The 24,368-nt window shown below is 32.7% G+C and overlaps 1 protein-coding gene across 1 annotated transcript in view; it reads left to right on the top strand.

Moving 5' to 3' along the window:
- The window catches only part of CEP350 (centrosomal protein 350kDa), a 100,147-nt gene that overhangs the window by 13,609 nt on the left and 62,170 nt on the right, over positions 1 to 24,368 (top strand). Inside the window, exons 8-12 of the mRNA XM_004688533.2 lie at positions 11,871 to 12,017; positions 15,145 to 15,800; positions 16,776 to 16,897; positions 21,319 to 22,379; positions 23,726 to 23,876. Coding sequence (XP_004688590.1) covers positions 11,871 to 12,017; positions 15,145 to 15,800; positions 16,776 to 16,897; positions 21,319 to 22,379; positions 23,726 to 23,876 — 2,137 coding nt within the window. The remainder of the gene's footprint in view (positions 1 to 11,870; positions 12,018 to 15,144; positions 15,801 to 16,775; positions 16,898 to 21,318; positions 22,380 to 23,725; positions 23,877 to 24,368) is intronic.

Consider the following 24,368-nt stretch of genomic DNA (forward strand, 5'->3'; position numbering starts at 1 on the left):
GGTGAGAGGATTCACCAGAGACAGAGAGGGGAACAGAACAGGCAGAGTGACGAAGTACACAGATGAGGGGAGCAGCGGGCGGGTCAGGAGAGGTCTGCCTCGCCATGTGGATCTCCTCCGGAGCAGGCGAGAGTCGAACTCATGCGGAAGTGGCTTTAGCTTCTCAGTGCTGTGCTTTAGCCTGCTGCGCCACCAGAGAGGGCCCTATCTGGTACTTCTTTTTTGAGTAAGACAGAACCTTTGATAAAAAGAAATTTTATATGTAAAATTTCATTTTTCGTTGTTTGGTCAGAACACAATCTTTATAAGTTACTATAACTATCAATCTGAGTTTTCCATCTACTTACATAATATCCAACTATATAACAAAAATTTATATATACCTGTTACTTTGTTAGTATCCAAATTCAGAAATTATTATATTTTATAGCATATGTGTTCAAAGTTTTCTTTTTCCTTCAGATGGTAGATACCTGGATGATTCTTGGATTAATGTGTCAACTTCCAAATCTTCTAAATCACGTAAAGAAAAATCTCGTAGTCCTCTCAGAGTTACCACCCTAGAGAGTAATGTAAAGAAGAATAATCGCGTGGAATTTCGTGAACCTTTGGTTTCTTACAGGTCAGCAATAAACTTTTTTTAAAAAAAAGTTACATGGGGTTCATCAGTAATTATTTACAATAGCACCATGGCTATAGTAGTATTACTGCTGTGGTCTTTTACAAAAACATAAAAATCTTCAATTCTGGGAAGAAAGTAGTATTCATGTGTGTCCCATGCCACCACCATTGTAGTAAATGTTTTCTACAAATTTCTCAAATCTCCGGAAGTTGGGTTTTTACCCTTTTTATCTCACATAGGGTATTCTGCGTAATGAGTTTTGTTTAACTTTGTTTTCTTACCTTTTATAGTTACCTAAAATTTTTTACTGAAAACATGAGGTGGTTTATTATTTTTACTTCATGTCATCAACTTATTCAATGAGATGTTCAAGACTGATATATGAATTTTGATAGTATGAGTAATATAAAGTGCTCTGTATTTTTGTTAGCTGATAATAAACACTGACCTTTTATTTCTTTGTTTCATATATAAGCATTTTTAGTGTTTTAAAGTATCAGTCAATAAGTAAATCAAGTTGTTTAATGATGCTTAGTGCTCGTTTTATTTCTACTCTTAAATTTGAGATTAAAAAACTAGGTAATCCAGGTGGATTATGAGTACCATTTTTTAATATGTTCCACTGAATGCAATTTTGAAATACTTGGATAAAAATATTTAGTAGGCAATTGGATATGTTTCAGGGTTGGTAAGATAAATTTATGAATTGTCAGATGTGTTAAAACTATAGAAGTAGTGGGAAAAATATATATCAAGAAGACCGAGCACTTAATATGGGTATAAGTTCATAGTTTAGATAAAGGAAAAAAAAAAATTGAAGACTAATCAGAGTTCAGAATCTTTAACCACACAAATATAAAGTAATTAGCCTAGAACCAAAACCATTATCAGAATTGAAATTAAATTACTACTTATATAATATGCTTCTTGCAAAGAATACTATTTTATATTTAAAATCGTGTAAATTATGCCTATAGTAGCATTTTCATGTTGCATTATACTTTGATTTTATATCAACCTATTCCATCAGTTTATGTAAAACTGTAAATCTGCCTTATTCTCAAAGCATTAGTTTAATGGCTCTCATTTAGTAAGTATTCAATGAAGTTTTTCCATTTTATTATGAAATTTTAAAAAATTACAGAAAAGTAAGAGTTGTGCATAGTGAACCTGTTTTACATGTACTCAGTAAATACTTTGTGAATGAAAGACTATATAAAATTACCTTTTTTTCATCAGTTCACCTTCCCTTTTTAAGATTGAGGAATGCTATATAACATACGATTTTATGCTTTTTAGACCTAAATCATTTAAATTAAATAGTTGCATTCTGGTCAAGATAGTGAAACGATTGTATTTTGTCTTGATCTTTAGTAAAAGCTGGTAACATGCAGTTCTCAACCCCCATTTGTTTAATAACCATTCAGAAGAATAGCTAATAATATATTTTGGGAAATAGACCCCAGTAAGAATAGAATGAAAACTATAGGCTTAACTCTTTAGAGAAATGCATATACAATTTTGTTCATTCTATATACATAATTACCATGTTATGTTGTGATAAAGTCATGGTCTTAAGACTTTTCATGGTATTTAGAATTTCAATCTTCTATTTGAAACATCTAGTTCAGTGCCCTATAATAGAACCACTAACATAAACCACATGTGTACTTTAAACACACACAACACATAATTTACATTCTTTTTTGTTCTAATTTACATTACATCACATCTCATTTTGGACTTGCTTTTATTCAAGTGCTCAGTAGCCATATGTCTACTTTTGTAGAATCCATAGGCCCAGGTTGTTATGTCTGCTTTAAAATTTTGTTGGATTTTTTTTTAATGTTCTTCTTAATGTTCATTAACCTCCTGTTTAATGAACTGTTCTATTCCTACAGTATGTGTATTAGAATAGAAATAGTCTCTGAAGGAAACTTTTTCTAGAATTTTTATGAGTACAGATGTGGACCTTATAGTATGTAATTTGGTTTCTACCAATCTTCTTTGCTTTAGAATTTCTAGATATGCTTTACAGAGTTTTAGGTTGCCACAAATATGGTCTGTGGTTCAGAGAGGATTACCTTTACTAAGCCACATTTATTTGTAGGAAAATATCTATTGTATGTCCACTTTATTTCTGCTCAATCTATTTGTTAACTTAGCACATTATTTAGAGGTTACTCATGTGAAATGCCAGTGTTTGAGGACTTTTCCCCCATGCATTTAAGATTTCATGGAGGAGTAAAATGTAATAGCACTGATAGTCAATTAGTAATAGGTGACAAGTCAATATCCAAAGTCAGATTGTAATCCCATTTCCTGGGGTACTTAAAAATGTTTCTTCATATATCTTTTATTTCTTATTTTATAATAATGCAGATTATGATTTAGCTTATTTGCCACCTAATTTAATAGAGGGGTATCTGGTCTTAACATTAATGTTTATTTTATTATTTTTGATGAACTGGAATTTCTAGGTTTTTGGGATCTCTACTACTAACTTAGAGCTCTCCATTTAGTTTGTATGACATGTTTTAGTTTGAGTGGTTTTTGTACTTTTTATCAAATGCTTATTATTTTTTAATAATAGGGAAATCCATGGGACACCATCTAGTATAAGTCCCAGCCACGTAGAGTCAAAGCCTGTATATTGTATGGATGTTGATGAAGAAAAAGCTGAGAGTGGGAATCCATTGATATGCAGTCGAGAAGAACGGAATATACGTTGCTATGATTTTGAGAGCTCTCAATCATCTCTCAATGACACAGTTGTTAGGTTTTTAAATGATCGACCAGCAATTGATGCATTGCAAAATTCTGAATGTTTAGTTAAAATGGCTGCTCCTATGAGAACTGAAGAAGAAAAGCCTAACAGGACAAAAGGAAATGAGAATATTCTGAAGGCTTCTGTGAATAACATGGGTAATGATGATGTTGATCCAAAAGTGTTAAGGCTCACTGACTCTTCTCCATCCTCTACTAGTACTTCGAATTCCCAAAGATTAGATATCTTAAAGAGGCGACAGCACGATGTAAAACTGGAAAAACTCAAGGAGCGGATTAGGAAACAGTGGGAACATTCAGAAGAAACAAATGGCCGGGGCCAGAATCTGGGTCATCTTAATCACCCAGTGATGGTTGTTAATGTTGATAGCTCAGTCACAGCAAAAGTCAGGAAAGTGGCAGCAGCACCACCTGCTCCAATATACAAAGGTTTGTATTCAGTCTTTGTATCTATCTCTCTCTACTCCCGTGTCCCCCTTTCTCTCTGGGAAGTGCTTTGAGAGATCACCGATAGAACAATGTGCTATTGTCAAATCCAATCAAAATAAGAAATTAATTCTAAATACATGTTAGAAATGCAAATTCTTAGATCCCACACTGGACCTAAATCAGACTTTCTGGAAATAGATTTCAAGAACTTTACTTTTTAACAAATCCCTCAAAAATTTTAATAGTTTGAGAGCCTCTTTGTAAACATTTAACAGATTGAACACAACTGAAAAAGAAAGTACCATTTTCAGAAAACTAGAAGAATATTACTCTTGTTCTGTATCTGGGAACTTAAAGTGACATTTGAAAGATAGTTCATTCAGTTCTAGTTACATTTAAAGTTATTAGATATTTTGATCCTGTTATATGGACTTTCAGTTTTTACAAGCTACAGTCATTACAGTCCCTTCCCTTCCACCCCCCAAATGTTTAAAAAAACAAATACTTAAATCAGATTTATTCCAACACTAATAGATTTGCACTGAGAAAATTCTTTTCCTACAGATTGTTGTTTTTAGCCAATTGAATTTTTATTGTCTTCAGTAATATGTATTTTTATGTTCCTGAAATTATTTACACAGGAACATCCGTGTAGTTTTAAATAAAGAATTGATTCATTGATCAGGTTATTCTTTGTTAGCGTTTCATTATTAAAACTTCTACCATTGTGGGTTTTCTTTTGTGGACAACTTCTCCAAGTTTAGTTTTTTTAGATAAACATGTCAAAATATTGTTAAGATTTATTTCTTATGTTAATTATTAATAGACCAACACCATTTTTTGCTTTAGTCAGTTTTGTTTTGTATTTTTCTATCAGGTCTAGTTTTTCTCCGACCATAGTTTTGCAGTTTTTGTTGTACTAAGGTGCCTTCAGTCATTTTTTTCCTCTAGAACAAATTAGACAATGTATAGTTTGAGGAAGTATCTTTATTTTGTTGCTTTTTGTGTTATACTAGTGATACTCATTGTGAATTAGATAAAAATTGGATAATTTGCATTTTATTTTAGTTAATCAGCATAAAATTGTGAGCAGTTCTCTTTACTGTACTGAAAATTGCCTTGTTATCCATTACTGACCTAATGTGTTAATATTCTTCTAGCCACTGTGTACCTGGAGTAAATTGTCTGCCCTATTAGCAAATGGTGTGGTCAAAATTTTACACTTACATCAGACTCATTTAAGACATAATGTGATTTTAAGATTTGTTCATTTTAGAAGTCAAAGCTCTAAAAATCCAAGTTATTCCACTAAGACAGTTTATTTGAATCTGTATTTATTTATAAATTTATATAAATTTAAAAATTAAATGTACACAGTAAAGAATCAATGTGACAACCACAATTATAGATTTCTCTAGTTACATAAAAGTGACTAGCTTTTGCATATTCATCTTTTTTTTTAACATGCTTAGTTATAGTAAAATATTTTATAAGTAGAGCTTTTGGGGCTCATTTATGAAATGTTATGTACATTTGAAAAATCATAAGAGAATATGTTTTCTAATGTCCTGAGTTTGATTTTCCCAATAGTAAAGGATTGTTTTTCTGAAAACTTTTTGGTAATTTATTATGAAATCCTCTTTTAAAAATTTGTAGAGCTGCTCAGCATCATTAGTTCTTAGGGAAACAGAAATCAAAGCCACAGTGAAATACTGTTTCATACCTATGAATGTGGCTATAATAAAAAGGCATACAATAACAAGTATAGGTGAGGATGTGGAGAATTTGGAATTCTCATACATTAATGGTGAGAATGTAAATGGTGAAGCTGCTTTAGAAAACTGGTTGGTGGTTCCTCTGCAAGTTAAAACATTAGGTTACCATATGGCCCACTACTCTTAGGTATAATATTCAAGGGAATTGAAAACATGTCCAGACCAAAAAAGAAACTTGGACGTGAATGTTCATAGCAGCATTATTAATAATAGCTAAAAAGTAGAAACAACCCAATTATCCATCAGCTCATGAATAAACAAATGTTGGTATATTCATATTATGAAATGTCCTTCAACAATAAAGAAGAAAGAAAACCATGATAGAAGTTACAATGTGGATAAAAGAATATGGGTGTAGGAGACCACATATTGTATGATTACATTAATATGAAAGGTCCCAAATAGATATTTTTAGATAAAAATTTTTAGAATTTAAAACATTTTTAGATAGAAGTACAGTAGTATTTTGTAGGAGATGGATACAGTGGTATGGGGAATGACTACTAATTGATATAGGGCTTCTCTTCAGATGATGAAGTGCTCTGGAATTAGGTTGTGGTGATAATTGAATGAAGTCATAAATATACTAAAAAACAGCGCTGTACTTTTTTAAAGTATAAAAGTATAAATTTTAAAGTACATTAATTATAACTCACCAAAAAAGAAAAGTAACAGAACTTATATAGCAACTTTGATAAGAATGTTCTGTATTGTTGGTATATATTAGGCTTCAATCCTTCAGAGACCAAGATTCGAACACCTGATGGGAAAGTGTGGCAGGAGGCAGAGTTTCAAAACATGAGTAGAGAACTTTACCGGGACTTAGCACTTCATTTCACAGGTGAGAGAATTTTCTTAGCTTTTGTGTCTTTTATCATATATACTGTCTAACTTAAAATATTTAAACATAAAATCATCACTAAAGATCTTTCTGTTTTTTACTGCATGTATACCATAGTGGTAACACTTTCAGTCATAAGTTTGAACTTCTAAGTTCAGTGACAGGGTTAAAATTAGCATATGTGTTTGATGAGAGGGAAATTAGGCTATTTTTAAACTGAGGGACTTTGAGAGTCATGCCTTTCTGATTTAAGGAAACAGCATTAGTATTTTTGAAGTTTACTGACTCTAGACTTATATGATCAATAATTGAGCAGTCAGCAAATGAAACACTAACATGAATACAAATCAAGAAGAAAAATGAACATTACAGGAATAATATTAGAGAATTAGAAAGAGGAGGAATTTATGGAAGTTTGGAAGAAGAAAATAGGAAGGTGTGAATAATTGTTACAACTTATTGAATACCTATAATTATGGGCAAGATGTGGGTAGTCTTTTTTTTTCCTTAAAGTTGGGGAATGAAGACTCAAAAGTAATTTTCTCAAGGTTGCATAGAGAAATTAAAGAATTGTACCCAAGATTTAAAGTCACTCTGTCTGACTTTAAAGCCTGAGATCTTTATAATAAGCCCCCATTAAGATTCTGTTAATAAATACTGTGTTCAGCCTGTTTTTCTTTTGTATAAGAACTCTATGCAAAATTTATTTTTCCCTTGGCAGAATAGTAATATAATAGTTGAGAGCAAAGATTTTAGAGTTAGCTTATATGGCTTCAAATTCTGGCTCTGCTACTTATTACCTTTATATACTACCTAGGTGGCATAATATCTCATCTTTGATTTTCTCATCTGTAAAATCGGAAATAATATATCATAAGACAGTATTATAGACTAACACATTATGTATATATCAAAGGATTCTTTTAGAGATCTGCCTATTCTGCCTTCTTTCTTGTTTTGGTGGGTGAACTCTGTCCCTTTCAAATACCACCCTTTGGTGGGTGAACTCTGTCCCTTTCAAATACCACCCTAATCTACTTGTCTTTTAGATTCTATTTGGTCTTGTATGCTTAAAGATAGTATTTCAACCCTGTTTCCATGAAGCTTCTTGCATCATCAAGTTTTCCCTCTTTACAAACCATCAACTCTATCCCCATCAACATATTGTTTGAAACATGCTATTATTTAAGCTATCATGAAAAAACCTGAAGGTTTTACAATAATCTATAAAGCCCTACATGATATAGCCCTCAGTTATGTCTTTACCCTTTTTCTTACTATATATCTCTTTGTTTACTTTAGCCAACCAGTCTCTGGTGTTTTTTAGACACTATGAATGTTCCTGCCCTACGACCTTTGATTCATAATTCCACTTTTTCCAGCAATAGAGCACTATATGTACTTTAAAATATATCTGTTCAGATATGTAATTTCAAATTTATATGTATAGTCCCCAAGGTTGGAATTCTAAAATGACTAGTAATTTGTGTGTGAAATACCTTAATACATTCCACTGACATAACCATAACTAGGCCTAATTTGGGAATATTGAGTATTTTATAAAATCTTATTCTAGAAGTTCATGAATATCTAAGTTATGTGGGTATTTCTATTGTTTTTAAAAATTTATTTGTAGAACTGGGGTGTAGGCCAGAAGTCTGGGGTGGGGGGTGATGAGAGGGTTCACTAGAGACGGAGTGGGGAGCAGAACCGGCAGATCTGCTGAAATACACTGCTGTGGGCGAGACAGTGGAGGTCTGCTGCACGGCCCGTGGGTTAGCTCCTTGGCTGGGGATCAAATGCTAACCGCTAGCCAGAGAGGCAATAGCATGATATTTCTAAACGAAAAGGAATCTTTGAAAAGTGCTTGCCCTCTAAGGTTCTATAATTACTATGACCATGACTTCAGAAGCATTACTGTGCAGCTTCTTTGTGTTTGTGAAAACAAGGTGAATTTTGAAGCATATCCTTGAGTAGGCACCTAAAAGTCAGTAGAGCTAATCTTTACCGTTCTATAAAAGGAGATGTTATTGGTAGCTTATGGGTCATAGACATTGCCTCAGCAAAGGTTTCTTCTTCCTTATCTGAGTCTTATATGTTATACTTATTTTTCCTACTGGACAAAGGGTGAGTGAATAAGTAGAAGTCATAATATTTGTTGTAAATGTTTCTACTTTTCAGATGATGTCTCTGTGAAAAAGAAACCTGCTGAGAAGAATAGAGAGAAAAAAGTAGTCAAGCCTGTAAGAAAAGTCCAAAAGGTAGCACAGTTATCAAGTCCAGATTGCAAAACAGGTTAGTTTTTTCAGTATCATGTCTATCCTTAAGTTATACATATTACTAATGTGGCATCTACATGGAACTAAATATTTCAGTGTTTGTCATAGACAAAAAATTCAGTATATTTTACGTCATTATTTTGTGTAAGTGTTTTATATAAAATTACATTATTTTGAGTATTGCTGACATAGAATAAGCCATATATTTCTAGAATGTTTACTTTGATAAGCTTTCATATATGTACCTTTCCATGAAACTGTGTTTACCATGATATTGAACACACTTATGACAGCCCAGTTTTTTCTTTATCATTATTTTTAATAGAAATCAGACAGGATATAGGTAATGATTTTTATGTAGTCAACTTTTATAGACAATGGAATTGCTTATGTCTCTTACTGTCATAAGAAAATAAATGCTACACAGGAGAAGTATGGCAGTATATGCTAAGGGTGTTCAGACCAGACTCTGAAGAACTCAACACTAGTTTCATAGTGATTTAATATTTTAGGTTTGATCCAGATTGCCTGGGTTTATAACCTATCAATGTCATTGTTCTTGCTTTGATCTTTGATGAAAGAGTTAATAGTGTCCTTTGGTTTCCCCCTGTGTAAAATGGACAAACAGTAGTAATTATCTCACATGATAGTTGTGAGACCTAAAAGCACTCAGTATCATACTTGGCATTTAGTAAGTACTTAACTATCAGGTGTGATTACATTATTAATAATATTTCTGACTATAAGAAAAAAGTTATTTAGTATCTCAGTGAATATTCTGGCTGAAAATAGAGAAAGTTGGGAACTTGTCACTTTCAGCTTGGAAACATTATGCATCAGTCATTCATACACTTACTCAAAATGTAAATATTTTTGAACACTTACTATATGTGCATAAATAAGAGTGGTATGCAAGTTGTATATAATGCTTATCTTCCTAGAATTATCTTGTCAGGAAAAAAATGGTTATAATTAATATGATGCATGTGTGATAAAAGCTGTACAAGTTCTTATAGTATCTTGGAGTAGGAGTGATGGGGCTCTGGTTTTGACCAGGCACTTGTGTTTCTGGCCAAAAACTAATTAACAGGGTGGAATACATTTGTGATGTCCATTGCTAACTCTAGAATAATAATAATAAAATGACCCTGATTGTATACAAATAAAAAATTAACATTGTCTGAATTATCTGAATGTAAGCTAAATTATTGCATCTTAAAAAGTTTTTGTTTTTTTGTATGATACTATGTAATACCATTGTCAGTAGCATAGTTTGAAATGATCTTAGGTTATATTTTTCTAGTTTTGTGGCTTACCGATTCCATGTACGCACTGTGGCAAAGAACTAGGCAGAGAATCATTAAATGTGCTAAAGCTGTATTAATACTTTATAATGAAAGTCCTCTTTTATTAGCAATGACTGCATGGGACCATTCTAGTGAGCAGGATTTAGAAATAACCAAGTAACATATTTAGAAGTCTACATTTATAAATAACTACCTAGTATATTCTTGGTTGTTTGCTTTTGATTCAGAAAGTTAGGCTGATATTAAAGAGAAGTCTGTTCTCTCATTTTGCTTGAGGACATAAAGTTTCTTATGTCCTTCTTATAAGTGCATTGAGCAATAGACTTATAATCTTTTAAATATTTTAGATAGACTGTTAAGGTTAAAAACAAGGTTCAAACACCATACACTTATTCATGTTACTTTATAATGGATATTTTTAAAAAATATATGTTTACATTTGAACTCTTAAATTAAAAAACCCTCTTAAACTAAATGGAATGTTTTTCATTGTAAACATAAAAGAGCATAACAAAACAAAAAAGATAAAACTATGAGCTTTATTTTAATAAAATATTAGTATTATTTGTGCATTTCCTTACAGTAGTTTTAAGATCATAATATTAATATAGTCATAATGCACACAAATTTTATCTTTCTTTTAGCATCTTTCCGTAAGAGCATTTGTATTATTTAAGGAAATTGTAATTCAAATTGATACTCCATCTAGAAGAAAAATAAATTTAATTAACCATTCTTCATTTTTCTATATTTAGGTTGCTTCTGATATTATTTAAAAAAAAATACAGTGAACATTTTCATTTGGATTGTTTCCATTGCGTACATTTCTTTTACTTGGATTATTTGATCAAGGGGAATGAATACTTTTGGGATCCTTGACACATAATACTGTTTTATTTTGTTTTGTTTTGTTTTTTAATATATTAAATATACCCACTCATATTTCAACAAAAGTTAAACAAAAATTAAATATACCCACTCATATTTCAACAAAAAGTGTATAAGTAGAATGATTTAATTTTAATTTTATCATCATTGGCTATGCATATAAATTTTTTTCTAATTTTGATTAGGTTTAATTTTTTTCCTAACTTGATCAATTATAAAGTGCTATTATTTTCATTCATTCCATATTTTATGCTCTTTGCATTTAAACATATTTATTTCACATATTTTCTTTATGGTTTTCTATTTTGTAAGTTGTCTTCCATGTCATTTACTTTTTAAAGCAATTTCTTAACCTTCTGAAACTTGTAAAGTTATAGGGAAAGTTTTCCCCTATAAACAGCTATATTAACTGGAAGATACTTTTATTTTTATGAACTCCTATAATTCAAGCAGCTAAAAATGTTGATAGTATTAGCTTTGTGTGTCATTGTTGTTACAGTAATTTGTAATTAGTGTATAGTTTTGTTATATATCTGTGAAAATCTCTTTTACCATCTCCTCCATAGGTAATCACTGTCAACTGTTACATGTTTCCTCAGGTTTATATTTTGCTATGTACTGTGTACTGGGCTAGTAGTATTGGTAAACCAAACACTTATTATAGATACATATTTTTGTTCTGTGCCAAAATTGAATTTATTTTGCAAAGTTTTGAGGGATCAGTAATGTTTGCTACTTTATGTTCAAAACAGTTTACTCTTACTTGAGATGGATGGTTAAGTCAAGCATTAATTGACTTAGGGGTAAAAATAAATTGGATTATAAACCTTTTGACTTTGACAAAAGAAACAAGATGAATTGCGTGTTTCATGTTTAATTAGTAGATACATTTCTTGGAGCTGAAATTTAAGTTTTAAGTTTTGATATATATTTATATTTTAGGTAGCAGTCGTTTGATAAGTACATCTTCTTGGCGAGATGGACAAAAATTAGTAAAAAAGATTCTGGGACCTGCACCCAGGATGGATCAGAAAGAGCCAAGAACAGCATCTAGTGAGAGAAGTGGAAGAGAAAGAACTACTAAATCTGGTTAGTTATTAGATTATTCAGTTAAAGTATCTCAATAATTGAAATTGCTGAGAAAAGCAATTTAAAGTTACTTATATAAATTCTTAGAAATGGTGAAAATACTCTTTTGCGAATGCTTTAAGATTTTGCTTTGTAATTATGAATTTCGCTCATAAAAAGAAGACTATTTTATTGAGCTTGTCTATGGCTTTTTTCCACATAAAGGTATTGAATTGTTTATTAAGAATTTAGAACTATGACCCTCCCTGTTGGCACAGGGGTTAAGAGTCAGCACTGTGAAGCTATCTGCAGCCACTGCATCATAAGTTGGATCCCCAGCCAGGGAGGTTACCAACATGGCACAGCAGACCTCTTCTGTTTCACTTACTACTCCCTTATTCGTGTATTTCAGTACATCTGCCTGTTCTGTTTCCCACTTGTCTCTGGTGAAACCTCTCAACGCCCACCACCCCCCATACCTCTGGCCTGTATTCCAGCTCTTGTATGCATAAATAAACCTCAAAAAAAAAAAAAAGGAAGAATATAGAACTAGACTTGGTGATAAGCATAATATTACACATACAGATGTTGTATACCTGAAACATGTATTTTACTTTTACTTTAAGAAATTAAACTGTTGATGGAAATTGAGATTGGTCCTAAAGCAGTTCTGAAGGCTTCTTAAAAGATTAAAAATGGACCTATTATATGATCTGGCCGTTCCATGCCTTGGTATCTACCCAAAGAGCTCAAGGGAAAACTTGCACTTCCATATTCATTGTAGCACTGTTAACAAAAGCCAAGCAATGGAAACCATCTAAGTGCCCAAAAACAGATGGGTAGGTCAAAAAGATGCTAATCAACAATCAAAAAGATAAACTCATGTCATTTGTGGCAACATGGATGGAGCTAGAAGAGAGTGTGTTAAACAGAATAAGCCAGAAAAAAAGACAAATACTGGATGATATCATCTATATGTGGAATACAGAGACACTAGACGAACTCATACCAAATTCAAAAACTAGCCCTTGAAAGCAGACTCTGGAATGAGACATTCCAAAGGAGAGAAGCTGAGGGAAAGGGAGTACAGAGCAAGGGAAGCATAGTGAACTAAGGTGGTAGACTTTGTGCTTTGGTGTTGGGGATGCAATGATAGCATCTTATTGATGTATCCACTATTTTTGGGCACTTAAATTATTTCCATAATTTGGCTTTGTTAATAGTGTTGCAATGAATACGGGAGTGCAAGTTTTCCTTTGAATTAGTGTATTTGAGTTCTAAAAGGGTGCAGGAGGGAATGGTTCTTGTATTTCCAAAATACAAACAAAATTAATGCAATAAAAAATTAAAATTACTAAGACAATATATATTTTTTTAATTCCACATTATATTCATCATATTTAGCTGTTTGTGCATAACAAAGCACTAGTTTATCAGACTTTTAGGAACCTTAAAAGAATCAAATCCAGTGAACTTTATCTGTGCATACTCAAAGGTAGGTAGCCATTCACAGAAGCAGATTTTTTTTATTTGACAGACTCAGACATGCCCTGAGATAGGGTATACAATCAGTGGGTAACAAAATTTGATCTAGGATCCATAACTCCAGTTGGACCATAAGTTCCACTAGATTTTGAAAGATCTTAAATATTAGTTTTTCATGAACACTAATTTTCAGCAATGAAATATAAATTCCTTCAGGTCAGCTTTCCTTTTGAGAAGCAAAATTTGGTTCAGTTAATTTGAGCTTCTGGAGTGTATTCAATCACAATTATACTTTGTCTAATAGAAGTCAACAGATATTTTCATTTGGCCCTTTCTTTCATCTAACTTTTAAATTTACATGATGTACATATTTAGTTTGAAATAAAGTCATATCAGCAAACATTTAGGTGATATAAATCTTTTCTCTATAGTTTTTTTCTGTCATTGTAGAATTGTGGCTTAACAATATAGCTTTTTCTTACCACTGGAGAGTAGGGGAGAAAAATAGTAACATTTAAATACACATGTAAGAGAAATACACATGTACTAATTCTCTGTTACTTCTGATAGTTAAATATTCACATAAATAAAATTTGTTCTTTTAAAAAATACATTTAAAAATGTCAAGTATATAATTTTTCAAAAGATTTAATTCTTTTTTCTAAACGTCTTTTGTTTTTTTTTAGATTCTCAGCTATTCTTTTTTTTTGATTTGAAGTAGTATTGACTTTCAACATTGTATATGATTTAGAGGTGTTGGGTCCATCCACCATCAAGGCTGTAGTAGTTCTTTACCACAGTCCATTGTGCTTCTTACACACTTTGCTGCTCCTCTCCTCCCCCCCAATAACCTTGATTTTACATTCAGATTTCCAGGATTTAGTATGCTTTGATTTTATTTGACCTTTTATTTTGTTTATATTTCATATGTAAATGACACCACAAAGTATTTGTCTTTTTCTGCTTCTGACTTAATTTTCATAAGCCCCAGTTCCATCCATTGTGCAGAAGTCAAAAGTTTGTCTTTTTTGATGACTTGAGTAGTACTCATTTGTATATAGATACCACATATTCCTAACCCAGTAGCCACTGAATGCTATTGGTTTAATTTGGCTATTGTAAACAGTGATGCAGTGAAAACAGGAGTGCATATATCCCTTTGAATTAATGCTTTTGCATTCTTTGGGTAGACAACTAGGAGTGGGGTGGCTAGATCATATGATAGATATGTTATTAATATTTTGAGAAATCTCTATTCTGTTTTCCATAGGGGCTGGATCAGTCTACATTCCCACCAGCAGTGTATAAGTGTTCCTTTTCTCTGTATGCCTGTCAACACTTGTCTGGTCTTCTTGATATAGGCCATTCTCACAAGTGTGAGATGGCATCGCATTGTGGCTTTGATTTGCATCCCCTAAGGATAAGGGTTGATGAACATTTTTTTACATTCCTGTTGAGCATCTGTCTTTTTGGAGAAATGCCTGTTTAGTTCTTCTGCCCCCAAAACAAGGTGTTTTTCTTCCCTTTTATAATAATTCTCCAGAAGACTTTAAAAGATATTTGAATTTATGATGAAGCAAAATTCCCTAATTTTCTGCTTACAGCAGTATGTCTCAGGAATGAATATGTATTTAACATATCACTAATGGCTCATACTTTGCAGGGAGTCATATTGGAAGAGCAGAATCTGATCCCAGGTTGGATATTTCACATAGACATCTCCCACGAAGCTCAGAACGTTCGAGAAGTAGAGCTCGATCTGAAAGTAATATAAAAAAATTAGCTACAAATCTTCCGGATAATAAACAGGAGGAAAACACTGCCTTAAATAAGGACTTTTTGCCTGATGAAATTCGTGGAATTCTTGATGACCTACAACTAGATTCTGCAACTCAGGCTACAAGGCCAGAGACAGGCGAGATAGAGAATCAGAAGTCATTGGCACCAGTACAAGTCCCTAGGAGTCATAGCCCAATAAAAAGAAAACCTGACAAAATAACAGCTAATGAAGATCCGCCTGTTATTTCCAAAAAGCGCCACTATGACACAGATGAGGTACGACAGTACATTGTTAGACAACAGGAGGAAAGAAAGAGGAAGCAGAATGAAGAGAAGAAGGCTCAAAAGGAGGCTACAGAGCAGAAGAATAAACGATTACAGGAGCTCTACCGGAAACAGAAAGAAGCATTTACTAAAGTAAAAAATGTGCCTCCTGAACCATCAGCTACTAGGCGATTGCAGGAGACTTATTCCAAATTGCTACTAGAAAAGACCTTACTTGAAGAGCCAAATCATCAACATGTTACGCAGGAAGCACAGGTAAAAGTTGTGCCAAAAATACAAAAGAAGTGATTCATGTTTAGTAAAAGCTTATTTGCTATACTGTTTAAAAATTACTCCCCATTCCTAATCTGATATATGCTCAGATAATATTTACAATGGTGATAGTATTTCGTGTAATTTATTGTATAAGAACAATTTATTAAATGTGATTGCAGATTAGTGCTCAATTAAGTTTCCTGTTCTTTCCATGTTCTCTGTTCATGTTGTCATTGTTATTAGTTGTATCCCTAACTAGTTTCCATTGTGTTACTAACAAAATTCGATTTATGATATATGCTGAAGTTAGAGAACATTTTATTATAATATTTTATTTTTACATCATTTTGTGCATTTTTCCATCTCAGTTTAATCCCCATAGACTTCCCATCACCAGTTCACGCCTATGCCATCACCACAGTCCTGTGCACTCCCTCCTCCCCCATTTTTGATTCCATTCCCCACTCCACACCAGTAAAATGTCTCTGGTATATAGTTGTTCATTATCATCATTTTTTTCTCTAGGGGGAGCATAAACCATCTGGTATTTTTCTAGTATTTAAGAGTAATAAGAATAGCATTGAGTATATACCTTGTGTCCTGAACTGTTTTAAAGATTGACCTTAGACTTAAGTAAATCCTCACAACCCTGAGAAGGATAGGCACTACTAGTTTTTTTACTTATATGTTAAAACTGAGATTTAGAAAGTGTAATAACTTCCTCTAAATCAGGCAGTTGATGTTTGGTAACCATTGTTAGATTTCAGATAGAATTTTGCTGTTAATTGTAATGGTAGTTTTTAAGACAAAGTAAACTTGAATTGGTTTTATTTGAAAAATTTTGAAGACATTTTATGTCCCTACATTTCATGGTCTTTGTAAAGTTGAAATGACTTAATATTTATCTTATGTGCTACTTAAATACATGTATTATTGTAATGGCAGTTAGATAAATTTGATATTATTTTCTCCTAGATCAGACCAGGGTATCAGCCATCTGGAGAATCTGACAAAGAAAACAAAGTGCAGGAACGACCCCCCAGTGCATCTTCCAGTAGTGACATGTCTCTTTCAGAACCTCCACAGCCTCTTACAAGGTAAAAAGGGGAGAATGAAAGATAGTTAAGGTTCTTTCTTTTCCTGAAATTAGAATAGCTGCATATCCTCATTGAATTTTGTTGACTGACCTTCTGTGTGAGCAAGGGGTTTATTCAGAAAGTGGTTAATATCTTCTGATAGGTATTTAAGCATGGTGTCCATCATAACTTACTACATGCTTACTTGATTTTGTTCTACTTTTAACTTTAATGTCCAGTGTAAATATTAGTTTCACCTGCAGCTGGAAGCACTCTTTCCATCTCTGAATGTACACACAATAAAAGTTTTTTAGATGGATTAATCACAATTAAATTAAAATTTTAAAGTATTTTGTTTAATAATTTGCAGAGGCTTTTCTATATCCATTACTATTCAGAATTTCTTCTACAAGTCATATCAGTTTACTACTCTTACAAGCTGTGTTTGGATATGCACATGAACATACAAGCAAGGATTGGGGAGGATTTGACTTGATTTTAGGTTGGTGATTGTGAGTTATTTTACCATAACCCTTCCTAAATTATTTTTGGTACTAAAATATTGTTTGCAATAAAGTAATAAGAAAAAAACTCTGTGCATGAAAGTTACAGTAATTTCAGGATTACATGGTTTAAATTATATTTTGCAATCACTAAGGAACATTTTGGAACTTCTTTGAGAATATACATATCAAAATCAAAACACTTCAATTTTGGATTAATACACATGGTCCATTTGCATCTCCAAACTCCCAAAAGAATGATGACACCAAAAAATGTACAAAATGATGTAAAAATAAATTGTTATAAAATTTAAAAAAAAATGATGACACCAATGAAAATACCTTCACATTTATTGAGTATTTGTTATGTTCCACGTATTTTGTATGTACATTCTTATTATTGTAATTTCTTCAGTTAGGCATTGTTGTTATTCCTGTTTTACAAAAGAGTTCAGACCTAGACTCTAACTCTCAAAAGTTTAATAAATTGGTGGTAGAGATGGAGTTAAACTTAAGCAGTCTAACTCCAGAAACCTGTCCATTAAATCACTTTATACACTGCCTCCAAATAAATGATTTTTTTTTAAATGTTGTAAATACATTTCAAATTCAAAGCGTAACTATGCCTTTAAAAAAATTGAATATCATTAGGTGGGTGTACTCTCTATATTCACCTCAGACCCCTTATTTTTGTCAAGACATACTCTGCTGGCTTCACATATTCCATTTTTACCTTTCCCTGCCATTTTTACACTAAACAAATTACCAAATACTAAAAACAAGCCACACATAAATCTATTACTAGACCTTATTACCTTGAACCAGTTCCTCCTCTTTCTTTATTGCTAGGCTAACCTATGATAACTAATATATTGGCTCCACTTTCTTTTTACTATTGTTTAGCCTTCCCATTTCTGTTGATAGTTTTACTATAAGTCATTATGTGTACTGTTGCATTATGCTTGAAAGCACAGCATTTCTTTTCCATGCCTTTTGTGTTCCATCATTCTACTTTAGCTACCTGGAAAAAAATCCAAATCTGACCTTGAAGGACTTAGAAATGCAATTCAAAAATCACTTTCTTTGTTTGGCTAAGAATGTTCATTGTTTGCCATCTCCACCCTATTCAACGTTGTATCTTTGTAATAGTTCTTAATGATGTTATATTTTAGCAGTTTATTAAACTCTGTTCCTGTTAAATCTTAGGATCTAAGTCTTTCCATTTGTGTCTCCCCTATCCTTCTGCCAGCAAAAAAAGCACCTGTTGCTAAATACTTGAATTTAAAAATTTTGAATTTTGGGGCCTCTTTGCTAGATAGTGCTATCATCATTACATCCTGAGTTTGATCCCTGGCCAGTAAGCTACCCCACATATGGTACAGCAGGCCTCTCCTGGCTTCCTGCTGCTTAACAGTGCATTTAAGAAAATCCTTCTATACAGTTCACCACTCTGTCTCTGGTCAATCCTTTCACCCTCTGAACCTATGGCTTACACCCAGTTGTTCTACACACACACACACACACACACACACACACACACACACACACGAAAGAAAAGTTAAATCTTGGATTTTTAAAATTTTATTTTTAATCATTTTGTGCCTTTTTCTATTTCATTTGTAATTCCCGTGGACTTCCCATCACCAAATCACCTGTGTGCTATCACCATAGTCTTGTGCACTTCCCCTCACCATTTTTGATCCCATTCCCCATTCCACTCCCATAAAATATCTCTGGTATATAGTTGTTTATTATTATTATTTTCTTGCCTGGTGCTTATACTCCTGCTATGAGTGAAACCATCGGTATTTTTCTTTTTCTTTCTGGCTTATTTCACTAAGCATGATCCCTTCCAGCTCCATCCATGTTGCTGCAAAACACATAAGTTTATCTTTTTTGATTGCTAAATAATAATCCATTGTGTATATGTGTACACCACATCTTTACTTTTGGGCATTTGGGTTGATTCCATGTCTTTCCTATTGTAAATAAAGCAGCAATAAACATGGGGGTGCAGGTGTCTTTTTGAATCAGTGTTTTTGTGTCTTTTGGGTAGATACCTAGGAGTGGGATTGTTGGGTCATAAGGAAGCTCCATTTTTAGCAGTTTGAGAAACCACGAAACAACTTTATATAGTGGTTGTATTAGTTTGCATTCCCACAGCAGTGCAGAAGAGTTCCTTTTCTCCATATCTGGCCAGCTAGGTGTTTTAATATGTTCCATTCTCACTGGTGTGGGGTGGTATCTCATTGTGGTTTTAATTTGCATCTCCATTATTACAAGTGATGTTGAACATTTTTTCAAATACTTGTTGGCAGTCTGAATTTCCTCTTTGGAGAAATGTCTTTTTAGCTCTTCTGCCCATTTTTGATGGGGCTGTTTATTTTTGTTGAGTTTCATCAGTTCTTTGTATATCTTTGTGATCAGTCCTTTATCGCTAGTATTGTGTGAGAAAATTTTTTCCCAGTCAGTGGGATGTCTGTTTTTTGTAATGTCTCTTGCTGTACATAAGCTCTTTAACCAGCTATTTATCCTTTCCCTCACTATCATTGCATTGGGTGTTGTAGCTTTAAAGATGTTATTGAGGTGTAAGTCGTGTCATGTTTTGCCCACCTTTGCTTCCACAAATCTTGGGTTTTTATACAATAATATCTTTTATATTTATAACTTTCTTTTGTGTTCCCATTACTCTTAGCTCTAGTTTGGACCCTAGTAACACCTTGCATTTGTAATAATCTGTTTTCAGTGGTATAGTCTTGTAATAATCTGTTTTCTATGCTCTAGTCTTCCTTCCCTCAATTTTCTTAGCAGGCCTTCAGTAATCATAAAGATTGCTACAATCTTTTTGAAGAAATCAAACCTTGAATGATGTTTTTCAATTTGCTTATCCTCCTGTAGGTAATTTTTTAATGTAATTGGTAAGACTTTAAATTCTTCACACTTATTGGTCTAACTTGTAGCTTGTTCAATCATGACTCAGTAATTATGAGTCATAATTGACAATTTGTGGTTTAACAACATCCTAATTTAATAATTTGTATATTTAACCAGGCCTTTCAGCTTTATGTCATCTGCATATTTGATAAGCATATATTTTTGTCATCACTCAAAAATAATGAACAAGAACAATGACAAAATCTCATGTCAGGTTATTTTTCTAATGATCTTCTTAGTAAGTTAGCGGCCTTTCTATATCCCTTAATGTATAAGGGATATAATCTTTCTATATCCCTTAATAGATAATATGTCCGTTAATCTGGAAATATAGATGAGTTATATAATGTTATCTAAGATGTCTTTATTCTGTTTCTAAACTTTTTGGACTCCTTGACTTGTGTTGTATATTTATAATTACTACTCATAGTTTTGCATCTAATTGTTTGATGTTCATTAATTTTTTAAAATTAGGTTATAATACTCTCCTTTGGTATGCACAATATTAAGCAATGCATATTCAAAAATTAATGTTTGTTAATTAATATTTAATACGCCTACTTTAATATTTAGCAACCATACACACTTCTCTATATAACATTTTTCAAGGGAAGGATAGTGTTGTAAAGAATTTTGCTCACAGAATTTTAAAGGTACTAATGCCTTCTTTTTAATTAGTAGTTTAAAAAATATGTCAAGTTAAAAATGCAGTTTGCAAGGCAGTGTGTTGTTTGATAAGATTTCATTTTTGTGAAAATAACAATACCAAAAAACTACCATAAACATAGAGAAATCTTTGGAGGAATATAGTTCTAAATGAAATATTAATGATACATTTAGAAATTAAAAAAATAGAGTTATGATTGCTTTTTATTTTTTACCTTCTTTTTTTTTTTGCGTTGCGTATGCTTTACTATTTTAGTCAGAAAAAATAATAGCTTTAAAAAAACACTGGATTATATATAATTACTTTGCTAGCTAATATATTTTGACTTTAATCTCCAGAAGGGACTTGATGGAACCTACATGGATACAACCTGATAGATTGAGTCCACGAGTCCACCATTCTCAACCACAGCCTCTTGTTGGAACAGCTGGAAATTTACTCTCCCATCTCTTGAGTCTAGAGCATGCAGGAATTTTTCATAAGGATTTTGAATCTCTTTTACCAACCAGGAAGAATCATAATATGGCTTCAGGGCCATTAACTTTTACACCTCAACCATATCTAACCTCACCAGCTGCTCATTCAGATGCCTTGCTAAAACCTAGTGCCAGCCAATATAAGAGTAAACTGGATCGTATTGAAGCCTTGAAAGCAACAGCTGCTTCTTTGTCCAGCAGGATTGAAAGTGAAGCAAAGAAATTAGCTGGGGCCAACATTAATTATGGGTCAGTATGGAATTCTGAGTATGATGTACAGCAAACACCCCAAGAAAATGGACCTTGGACCAAGTCTATAAGTCCACCTGTGAAAGAGGATACTGAAGATGTTTTCTCTGCCCGAATTCAAAAGATGCTGGGAACCTGTGTATCTCATGCAACTTTTGATGATGATCTTCCTGGTGTAGGCAACCTTAGTGAATTTAAAAAGCTTCCTGAGATGATAAGACCTCATAGTGCCATTTCAAGCTTCAGAATAAGATCTCCTGCTCCCAAATCAGAAGGACTACTGGCACAGTTATGTAAGAGACAGACTGATTCTTCTGGCTCTGATATGCAAGTTTGTTCTCAAGACAAAGCCAAAAGGTCTCTTGGTTCTAGCACAGATTCTGTCAGTGAAGGCCTTCTTCTTAGTGAAGGGAGTCTCTCTGAAGAAGAAGGAGGTCAAGATAGACGACCTCCTTTGAAGGTAGCTGAAGTCTTAAAAGAAAAGGAATTTTGTACTGGAGAAAGAAATACTTATGAGCCCATTAAAGAGTTTCAGAAGGAAGCAGAAAAATTTTTGCCACTTTTTGGGCACATAGGTGTTTCTCAAAGCAAAGGACCATGGGAAGAATTGACAAAGGGAAGTCCACATAGTGTTATTAATATTTTTACAAAATCATATCAGCTATATGGGAAAGGTGAGAAAAATATTTGCATGATATCCTAAGATAAATTATTATATAGTTCAATACATGATAATATATAAATGCACAGTTTTACTGTTCATTGTGAGGACAGAGACTTCTTATCTAAATTATCATCTAAATTATTTGTGAGCCTCAACTAGAGTATTAATAATTTAATCATTTTTTTAAAGTTGTTCATGTCATGTTGGTTGCTAGTTATAGAAATTTTGATAAAATTTAGAGAAATTCAGTAATATTTAGAGTTGTTATGTATCAAATGTATACTAGATTTTCTTTGACATGGTTAGTTAAGTATTTAAGTAGAAAATAAGTTTATTTTTTAATACAGTGATTTGTGAATCATTGGGAATATAGAGTAAGAATTGAGGGAACAACTGTAATATTTCTAGTATGAAAACATGTATTGCTGTTTGTTAAAACTAATTTCAAAACAGACTTTGAATTATTACGTGGCTATATACTTGGTTTCTGAAATAATTGCTAAAGTTCCCTTTTATCCCTGAAACCTTGCAACACAATTTTCCTTTTTTGTGATGGACTGAATGTCTTTTAAGTTCCTTTCTATGTTCTTACCATAGGCAGAGTATCTTCTGCTAATATAACCCTAGAATTTCCAGGTTAGAGAGTGAGACTGAACTTAAATCAGCTACATTGATAATGTAGTTTCTCATTCCATTGTATATAGTGAACAACTTAAAAAATGATTGATTTAATCTGTTCTTTTGCTTAATTGGGTATCACATTGCATTTTCCTAGAATTCATATTTAGCTATTTTGTCATGAATATGTACAGGTCTGTGTATGCCATTAATCTCTCTTGTTTCTGTAGGTGCTAATTTTGAAGTTCTTCAGATTTTAAAATTCTTTTGCTTTCTTTGATGAAAGTAAAATGTATCGAACAAAAAACCCTATTAATAAGAAATTTGGGTTTATTCCTAGATTTTATTAGATTTTTACTAAGATTTTGTAGTTGAACTAAAACTTTTAAAGTTGAATGACATGTTACCCTTTTCAGAATCTATGAGGTTTGGGGGGGACAGGAATTTTGTGAGTTTTTTTGGAATAGGAATTTTCATGAAATCTGATTGGTCATGTATTGATAATTTTTGAAACTGGGTGATGGGTACATTGGTTTAGTTATTCTGTTCTCTCTGTTTTTGCATATGCTTGATAATTTCTCTTATCAAAAGCTAAAAATGTATTGTTAAATATAAAGATAACTTGAAAAGAAGCACTAACATGTCTCTAAATCCATTTTGTTAACTCTATGTTGCAGAATACTTCGCTTGTAATTTTTATTTGGGTTTCAAAGCACTGTCCATTGCTACTTTTAATAGGGCTTGAAGACAAGTTGGAAAGAGGAACATCAGCACTACAGCCTGAGAATGCCATCACAACCCCTTTAAGCAGTGTTTCATATGAAGATGATTTTGTTTCCTCTTCAGGGAGTGGGGTGTTGACAGAAAAAAAATCAGCTCTTGAACTTAAGTAAGAACATGTTCACAGTATGGAATAAAACTTGAAAGAAAATGTACAAGTGAAAGAAAAATGTACAAGTGAGAAGTGTGGTCTGAATATTAATCAAATATTGCTTGTTTAAAGATACATGTTGAAGCTACATAGCATTGTAGTACTAACATATTAACTGACCACCTGACTTTAAATCCTGGGTCTCCCAATTTTTGTCTTTGACTATATTATTTACCTTCACTGTGCCTCAAGTTTTCTTACATGTAAAAGGAAAATAATAGTACCCACCTGCTGGAGTGTTATGAATGTTAAGTGAAATACAAAAGTAACAAATGATAACATTGATCCTTGACTCCATGAGCCCAAGGAATCAGTAATTTTTTTTTTTTAAAGATTTATTTATTTATATAGAACCGGGGTACAGGCCAGAGATGCGGAGGGTGAGAGGATTCACCAGAGACAGAGTGGGGAGCAGAACAGGCAGATCGACGAAGTACACTGCTGAGGGGA

The sequence above is a fragment of the Condylura cristata genome, unplaced genomic scaffold, assembly GCF_000260355.1.
Source record: "Condylura cristata isolate star-nosed mole 26May11 unplaced genomic scaffold, ConCri1.0 scaffold00024, whole genome shotgun sequence".
Classification (NCBI taxonomy): Eukaryota; Metazoa; Chordata; class Mammalia; order Eulipotyphla; family Talpidae; genus Condylura; species Condylura cristata.